The sequence below is a fragment of the Daucus carota genome, chromosome 1 (genome assembly GCF_001625215.2).
Source record: "Daucus carota subsp. sativus chromosome 1, DH1 v3.0, whole genome shotgun sequence".
Taxonomy (NCBI): Eukaryota; Viridiplantae; Streptophyta; class Magnoliopsida; order Apiales; family Apiaceae; genus Daucus; species Daucus carota.
Window position 1 is genome coordinate 47,852,251 of NC_030381.2, and position 9,548 is coordinate 47,861,798.

Below are 9,548 nucleotides of genomic sequence, written 5' to 3' on the forward strand. Positions count from 1 at the left end.
TTCAAATTAGGTACACGAAATTAATAATGGGCGGATACGAGTTTCACCTACCTTCAAGTACACGAAACACAAAGATACACAAACACGAAAGTATACGAAACGAAAGATTGATGCCCTGCACCAGAGTGTCGAGTAATCCACCTCTGTGCGCACATGATTCATTTTACCCTCCAGTAAATTCTCAAAAATCTACCCTCCAATTTTGAAAAAATTATTCCATAGACTTTTTGCTAAAATGCACCTACACATATTTTATTAAGTAGTGAAATCTCAGAAAAGCCAAAGCTGAACAATTTTAATATAAAAAATGACCCCACAAATTATTTTGCCTCGCACAACTAAATATTACTACTAAAATTTCCAAACTTGGCCTTCAAATTTTCCCAAAAATTCATCCGAACCCAAACCCCATCGGAAATCGATATTTGTCATTAGAAAAGGTACCGTAACTTACAGAGAATTTAAAAATGCAGATATCAGGAAAAATGAAGCACGTACTTGTGCTAAAATGCACCAGCCTATACAGTAGTGCTTTGGATGCTTCTTCATGCCATGGAGCATCGATTTTCGAGCCATAAATCAAACTCTTGAAACAACAGCAGCCCATCTCTGCATTTCTCTCTCTCATGCCCATTGATGTCTCCACTTTTCAGACCACCAAGCCTCTGGTATCATTTGTATTTTTCCATCTTTTCTTGAATATTTTCTGCTTCTTGTTTACCTTCTAGTAGTTTATTATTCATGTTCTTCAAATTCCCTGTGATTTTTATTTTTATTGCTCTGCACAACTTAAATACAAAGTTTAAAGCTTGTGCACCAGTGATCTGTCTCTGACTGCCCTTTGCCATTTCATATGTGTGTGTATCTGTGTGTGTATTTTAAGTTTTTTAGTGTCAGAGCAAGACTTTGTGACCAGTTTAAAGGGAACATGAGATGTTTGAGGAAGACCCAGTAAGCCCCTTTTTATATTTACCACACAAGTCATTAAATTTTTGTTTTTTTAATGAAAAAAATTGATTTTGTGCTGAAATATGGAGATTAAGAAGTGGGGTTCTTGTTTGGTATTGATTTTGTGAGCTTAATGGTAGGAGTGTGAAGTGAGCTTGAACAGTTAGGGTTTTGTTCTTGGGGGGTCCAATTTTTTTTTTTTTTTTTTTAAATCTTAGTTTCTTGATTGATAGAAATGATGAAAGGACTAAAGGGTTGTGATAGATTATGTGCTCTAAGTTTGGGACACTTGTTTATTCATGTTTGTGTTCGGTCGCAGCTCTGAAGAATGCAGGTCTGCAGTGCATGCTTCTGAGCAAAACTAAAATCAGGGTTTCAGGAATTTGCAGGTATTGTCATGTATTCTTCACATTGAGTGTAATTTTGAAATGTCATTGAATTTAAAAGAATTTTTTAAGTATATGATAATATAATACTTTCATAAAATTTGTTTAGCTACCTTATTGGAGTTTTATATTCTGCAGATTTAAAAATTGGAGTCTCTGAGGGTGCTATATTTTGTTTTGCAAGTTCTGAACTAGTGAAGTAGACTATATAGGTGGGTGCGGTTTAAACTTTACTCTTCTAGCAAGTTCTACTAAATTTACATATACGGGGTATACAGAAGCTGTAGACCAGAAAAAAAACATACAGTTTTCATTAGTGTAAAGTAATAGATGGGTTGTGCTGCATCGCGTATTGATAAAGATGAAAGGGTTAGAATATGCAAGGAGAGGAAGAGATTAATGAAGCAGGTGGTAAGATTTAGAGGAGTATTTGCTGAGGCCCAGTTAGAGTATTTGACAGCACTGAAAAATACTGGTGCAACCCTTCGCCAGTTCACAGAATCCGATTCACTGGAACTCGATGATAACCCATTTGGGGCTACATCCCCACCTTCACCTCCTCCTCCATTGCCTCCCTCACCTCCACCTCCACCTACTTTTAGTCCTGATCCAAGGAAGGTTAATAATAACCACAAGTTGGATGCTTCCCAAGAAGAAAGTATAGAATTCGATGAAGATAATAGCTGCACACCTCCTCCACCTCCGCTTCCAAGTTCTTCGTGGGAGTTCTGGGATCCGTTTGGTAATTCTGCTGCGCATTATAAGGAGAAAAGTGAAACAGTTGATCAGATTGAAGAGGAATGTTGGGCCGAGGCCAAGGAGAATAGTGATATTGTGGATCAGGTTGAAGAGGAAAACTGGGCTGAGGCCAATACAGAATTTGAAGAGGAAAATTTGGAAGAGGAAGCTGGAAGTACTGATCTTGTGAATCTTCTTTCCGAGAAGCCACATCGGAGTGAATTTTTTGATGATAATTCATCTGTGATGAGCTGGCATACTAAAGACACCTCAGATATGGCCATGGTGGTTTCGATGAGTAAGAGAACCTTGGCAAATATTGTCAGGGAGCTAGATGATTGCTTTCTAAAAGCGTCTTCTGGTGGGAAAAATATAGGCGTTCTTATGGACATTACGGTGGTGGACTCTGTTCTTTGGCAGAAGAATAAGGAAAATAAGAGTAAGTACATGATTCTGTTATCAATATGAATGTTTCTTTGATGTTGTTAACATGAGTTCATCAATCAAACATGAAGTATTTTTCTCATCGAAGTATATGAAAACACTCTCACCAATACACTGGTCTTCCATTTTATAATATATTGCTGCAGTTCATATCTGTATCCTATTATTATGATGCTAGGATAGGCTACAGTTTGTCTCGTATCATGGTATGGTGGGTCTATTACAAAAGATCAGCCAAGTGCCCCCTATTTTAGATATTTGATTTGAGGACGACTGGACGAGTAATGCAAAACCGACATATATTACAATTTGCGTGTTTGGTTTCTGAAAGTAGCACATTACCTTTGTCAAGGATTTTTGTATTAGTATTCTGTTGACATTTTTTAAAAGTTGAACATCTTTTCATAGATACTGATGTTTATAATCCTAAGAAACAACTTGGAATCCTGAAAGGCCACGATCATGATATTGTATGTACATCCTAAAGCTTTTCCTTTCGGTAGATGCATCCTAAAGTAAATTAAGAACATATTCTCTTTCTGTTAAGATGAAAAAGGCTGTTGCTGTTGGTCAATCATCATATTCTGGAGGTTTAATCATATTATTGCATTATCTTTTTACTAAGTTCGGTGTAGGCCTGTTACTGAATCATAGATTTTCAATCATATATTGATGGTTTCTTAAACAGGGAAGAGGTCAAATTCTGTAAAAGTCTTCAGTGCACTAACATGGAGTTGGTCGTCCAGATCACTTAATCATACAAGAGATATTATAGATTTCTCTGATCCTAGTGAAGCCTGTAAGCCTGGAGCTCATTGCATTACCCTAAGAAAGCTATGCGACGAGGAGCATAAACTCTACAAGGAAGTAAAGGTCAGTTACTATGTCACGTTTATATTTTATATTTTCGATTGTCAGTTTGTTTCCTAGCGTGTCCTGCCATTTAGTTTTGTGTTACTAGTAAATATATGAATGCTGCTTATATTTAAGCCTTGAGGATAGAGGCAGCTAGATAATCTTAAAAGATGAGGAATGGAGGATGGCTGTATGCGCTAAATGAAGTATAAAGATTTACTAGAGTGACAACTGTGTATCACATCACTAACCCTCGACAGGTCCACTAGTAACTTACAGAACTCCTCAAGGTCTTTGTCATATTCATTACCATTTGTCTGTCAATATGCGTCCAATCATGTGTTTAACAATAACAATTTAACTTCAAATTTTTTTTTTTATTTTATGTTGGACTCTACTGTCCCTATTTGTTTTAAAACTGACAAAATACATTCGCTGGTCTATGTAATTTTCCTCTTTTAACTTCAAATGCTTGATCTCAGTAGAGGACATGTTCATGAAGCTCCTCAATGTCAATTCCTCTTTAACTCTGAGGAATTTGGACCCAGTGCCCTGAAATAGCAAAACTTTCAGTTAACTGCAGGTTAGCAGAAGAAATTTGAGTTGCATAATGAAAACTCCTCCAGCTGCATTTTTGAAATTGGTTGATTCTGTGTTGTATCTCAAATATGGTTGGAGCTATACACGATCAGACTGGCATATAAGATGTTGCTATACACGACCAGATTAGCATATAAGATAGATCATTGCAACCACCTTTGCTGCCCAGTTTGGTGTCTTAGTTTGTAGCATTGTCAATGTTTTACCGTTTACTTTTTCTGCCACACAATCAGTGTAGCTTATAACATGGATTATTACACTCACTTTTGCCATGGGGTTTGCTATTTTTGCTTGTAATATTTATTTTCTTCTACCTCTTCTTCCAAAATTTTTACATTGTAATATATGTTTCTTGTAATTAAAATACAGGAGGAAGAGATGAACAAATTAGAGCATGAGAAAAAGTCCTTGCAATTACAAAAACAACAAATGGAAGATCAGGACTGGACAAAAACCGAGAAAACTCGAGCAAGTGTTGAGAGCCTACAGTCTGAGATCATACGTCTACAACAGTCAATTAGCCGGACTTGCTCAACCATTTTGGTTCTAATAAATGAGGAGCTGCATCCACAGCTGTCTGCATTAACTTCTGGGTAATTCTGTTTCTCAAAATTAAAACCAAGATGTCTTTTTATGCATTGCAATTAGCCTAGCTACCAGAATAAATCTCAAGAGCTGCTAGGGAACTTGAAAAGTTAAAAATGTATTATATGATGGTGGCTCCTGTTTCGGATTTCCAAACATTTCCTTGACATTTGTAACTGTAAATTGTCTGCATTAACTTCTGGGTAATTCTGTTTCTAAAAATTAAAACCAAGATGTCTTTTTATGCGTTGCAATTAGCCTAGCTACCGGAATAAATCTCAAGAGCTGTTAGGGAACTTGTAAAGTTAATAATGTATTATATGATAGTGGTGCCTGTTTCGGTTTTCCAAACATTTCCTTGACATTTGTAACTGTTAATTGTTTTGCTATGTTGGTACTCAATACCTCGGAGCCTCTAGCTATATTAGAGTCCATGTTTAGTTTTTGATAAAAGAAAACAAAATGGGAACTGTATCTACAGTCATGGAAAACACAGAGCTTTTACTGTAAACTTTGCCAGTTGAATCTATTGAATCAAACTGAACTTATCAAATTTAAGCAGCTAGTCTACTATTAGTAGCCATATTGGAATCATAAGACTAGGCTATGAGTTACCACAGGACGAGTTTATTAAATCCATAAAGGCTATTTGATGGATACATCATTTCCATTTTTTATTTCTCGAACAAGCGTTACATTTTGCAAGAGTGCTGTCTACTTCTATAGTGACTAACATAATATATTCAATTCAGTCTAATGGAAATATAAATTTTAGGTTGATGCATATGTGGAAGAAAATGTTTGATTGTCATCAAGTTCAGACCCATATTTCCCAGCAGGTGAATCACCTCTCAAATTACCAATGTGTTGATCCAACTACTGATTACCATAAGCAGGCTGCAGCTCAGCTTAAATCTGAGGTCACTTCATGGTGTGACAGCTTCTGCAAACTCATAAAATTTCAACGAGAATATGTGAGAACTATGTCCAGGTGGATCAAACTCACAGATTGCCTTGTGGAGAATTCTGATCTATCCAGTGGCCCATCTGCAGTTCACGCACTCTGTGAGAACTGGCATCTTGCCCTTGACAAGTTACCTGAAAAGGTACGCATTTGCTAATCCATGCAGTACTTTTGTTAAGCCATATGTACATGTGATTGCCCGATGTTCTCATCTCTAAATTCAACTAGTTCCTGATGTCCTACTCTGACTCTTGTTAAAATTTAGGATCTGCAATGCCAATATAGATCCAAACATTTATTCTCTGTCTCTCCTCTTTGTTTTTACATGATGCAACATGATTATACATACAGATTTGTGTAGTTTATATGACATATGAAGTAACATACCGAGCTGATTCCTATGGAGTGCATAGAATTTCCCATGATATGTGATAGTAAGCTAAATAAAGTTTAAAGTAGGAGGTTCAGCCGTGCGGGAGGGGTAAGGGTGTATCTGTAAATTCTAACCTCCATTGTTGTAGTCACAGATGAGAAGTTTATAGTGATATACTTGCTCTCTGAGATTATTCACTACTTGATATTTTGATAGAACTTGAGTTTATTTTATTGAAGAAAGTTTATTATCTACCAAGGACTTGCAAGCAATCCCCAGACATAATAGAACTTTAATGTCCAAAAATAAAAAATTAAGCATCACTTTGTACCTCACCTGACAAGAGATAAGTTTAATCCAAGGTTAAAATGTGTGATTTTTAAAGTTAGTAAAATAATAAAATTCTCATCAAGGTGAAACCCAAACTTGTATAATATGAAAATGAAAATATAATCCAATTAAAGGCAACCCTTTGGTTGGACACTTCAAGTATTACATGAGTGTAAGATCAGTAAAATTATTAAATGAACTAAAGAGCATTCAACAATATTGTGAATATTAAATTGACAACCACACGCGCTAATAGTTTATGGTAGATGCATAGGTGCTTAATGTAACACCCCAGTCCCATATCGAGGAGTGTGGAAACTTTAGTTCAATTTATAAGCATAAGTACTGCTACCAATGGTACAAACAAATCATGATCTTTTGGGGGCCTGTGGTGGGCTTGTGGATTACCCAAGTTGTTGCAATTGAGCCATTGTATTTCGGCTTATTTTCGGATTCGGAGTTCAGGACTTGACCCGATTTTCGGAAAAGACCACGAAGGCTGGTGGTATTATCCCGCAAATGGACAGAGATCCGGAGGCGGGGACACGAAGCCAACCGGTATTATCCCACAATGGCTAGAGAGTTAATTTGTTCTTTTGGTGATGATTGACACTAAATGCCTTGATCCATACATATTTCAAGATAGACATCAAATTGGATATATTTTAGTATTGTTTTTTATTGAACTTTTTGCATGATTATAATCTTTTTTAACATGTGTTGCCCATGAAGACCGTTTCCTGATATATATACCTGTCAACTTTCTATTAAGCTTTTAGTGGTCACATTTCTTAGGCAGCCGAAGAAGCCATCAAGAGCTTTTTGTCAGCCATTCACGCCATAGTCTTGCAGCAGGAAGATGAACTTAGTCTACTCAGAAGATCTGATAAACTCGAAAAAAAATTGCGAAGGGAGCTAAACTCAATGGCCGAAATGGAGATGAAGTTTGAGGGGAGCTTTAATGTCGAAAACCCACACTCTGGGTTGAGCCCTAAGCATCCATTAGTTGTTAAGCGAGCAAAAGTGGAGGCGTTGAAGAAGCAGGTGGATGATGAGAAGGCCAAGTATCTCAGCTCAGTTGAAGTTACTAGAGTCATGACCCTAAATAACCTAAAGACTAGTCTCCCTAATGTATTCCGGGCATTGATGGGGTTTGCTAGTGCCTATAGTCAGGCATTCGAGGTCATTCATAGTGCCACACCGTAGAGCCGGCGGCACTCACCAAGTCTATCAGTTATCCTGACTGATTTTTTTAGCCCAGTTTTTTTTTTTGCTTTTTCTGTGAGGGCCTTCTCAAAGTTTTAAATGCCCCATCTTTGATGAAATCATCAATTTGCCCACAGCGAAGAGTGCTAGTTCAGTTTTATGTATATAAATCTATAATATCTAAGAAGCTTCCAGCTTGTAGCAAGATGATTTAGATATAAGATATATCTACTTGAAGTTTTGCAGTTTTTCCTTCATGGTATGCAGTTCTCGCTTGTATCTTGATTCTTTTTTGTTTTTTTCTTTTCTGGTCAGCTGTATTTTACAATTAGAAGTCACAGAAGAAATAATCTGTGATTTATCAAAATTCGGAAAGTCCTGTCACTCCTTTAAGACTTGAAAGATAATGTAGACATGTAGTGTATCTACTTGCAGCTCGCACTTCCTCTTGATCTAAGATCGGTTTGGACTTGTTCATAAGGGCTACTCTCTGCACTTGTTTAGTTATTCTGTTAATCTAGTTCGATGGAATTTTAGAGTTTGCCATACCTGTTTGGGTTAGTACCTGCACTCCTTACTGTCTGTGAAAGGAGTCGGTTCAACATAATTTCTTAGTGTTTTTGAGTCAGAAAGAGTTTGATCAGTTTTCTTTTTTAGTGAACTTAAAAAGTTACAATGTCTGAACTCTGAAGTAAATTTGAGGTCCAGATGATCAAGGATAAAGTGATTGCGTTTAGATGTTAGTAATAAGATAGTCTATGAGAGCTATTTCAGAGTATTCCTGTATTTTCTTGATATATACTAAATAATTTATTTTTTGGTAAGTTAGCGGATTTTTGATTAAAAATAAATAATTTTTATTACTTTATTCGTAGAAGGATAATAATGATTTTAATAAGTATCTCTGTTTATATTCTTTATTATTATTATTATTAAAAAATTTGAAATCTATTAAGTAAGAAAATGACATATAAAAGTGGGAAAAATATGAAAAAGTGAAAACTGAATAATTAATTATTAAAATCAAAATAAGAAATAGTTAGCCATTGTTTATAAAGGAATGATGGGGAATTCTAGGAGGAGATGAGTGTGATTCTATTGGAGTGATGTTTGCTGATCAATTTATTTATTTATTTATTTTTTTGTTATTTCACGTGAGTTAAGTTTTATGGAATACATATATAAGTTGGTGTCAGTTATAAATTTATAATATTTTAATTTAATATAAATTATATTTTTAATTATCAATATATATATATATATATATATATATATATAATTTTTCATTTATAAGTAATTTTAGGCATTATTATTAATTAATTATTAACATATTATCAACCTCCTTCACTTTTAACAATCATTAAGGTCATTGTTAGCCTCATTATTATAGTAGTATATAGTGTCGTGCAATTTATAAAAGTTATTATTGTACTTTTTGATTTTTGATTGAATCGTAGAACTTAATTTTCAGTTTGTCCGATCTTTAAAAATATTATATAATAAAAAATTGGAATCTTTTAATCATATTCTATCTAGTTTTAAATAATGAGACTCCAACAAAAAGAGACGTAGATTTTATATAACTTTCTTTATAATATACTTCCTATGTTCTAATCATTTTTTACACTTTTTATTTTGAGTTGTCCCATCCAATTCTTTATATTTCAAAATTACCCAAAATAGTCAATGAGTTCCATCATTTCTCCACTTTTCTTCCCTTTTCGCTATGGTTTTACTCTAGTATCATTTTTTTAAATTAAATATTAATGGATCCCTCCCCTTCACCCAATTTCATTTTGTATTTTTACCACTTATACATATTTCTTAACCTCAGTGCCCAACCCATTTGATAAGAAATGGGAGGACGGAGGAAGTAATACATATGTTACATACTTAATATAACTTACCATGCTTCAATCTTCTGCGATTTGATACAGGAAAAGCGTTTTTATATTATGTGATTTGATTTAAGAGAAAAAGTGTAGGACAATTAAATTAATTAATTTATGATAGTGTGCAAATGGGAACAAAAAGCGGAATAGTAATTGAGTGACAATAGTTTTTTAAAAATAAAAATATTATCCACCTATCTCTCTCTCTCCTCTCTCTCTCTCACACA

At 34.9% G+C, this 9,548-nt stretch overlaps 1 protein-coding gene across 2 annotated transcripts; it reads left to right on the forward strand.

Moving 5' to 3' along the window:
- The first annotated feature begins 471 nt into the window (after nt 1-471).
- Nucleotides 472-7,686, forward strand: LOC108205174 (protein ALTERED PHOSPHATE STARVATION RESPONSE 1). Of its 2 annotated transcripts, none has more exons than XM_017374994.2 (7): nt 472-668; nt 1,268-1,337; nt 1,473-2,511; nt 3,205-3,389; nt 4,341-4,564; nt 5,332-5,662; nt 7,019-7,686. In XM_017374994.2, exons 3-7 carry the CDS (start codon nt 1,665-1,667, stop codon nt 7,427-7,429), a joined length of 1,998 nt encoding a protein of 665 aa, XP_017230483.1. In that variant the 5' UTR covers nt 472-668; nt 1,268-1,337; nt 1,473-1,664; the 3' UTR covers nt 7,430-7,686. The 2 variants fall into 2 exon arrangements, with proteins under 2 accessions (XP_017230483.1, XP_017230484.1); XM_017374995.2 differs by lacking the exon at nt 472-668 and adding an exon at nt 683-951.
- The last annotated feature ends 1,862 nt before the right edge of the window (nt 7,687-9,548 follow it).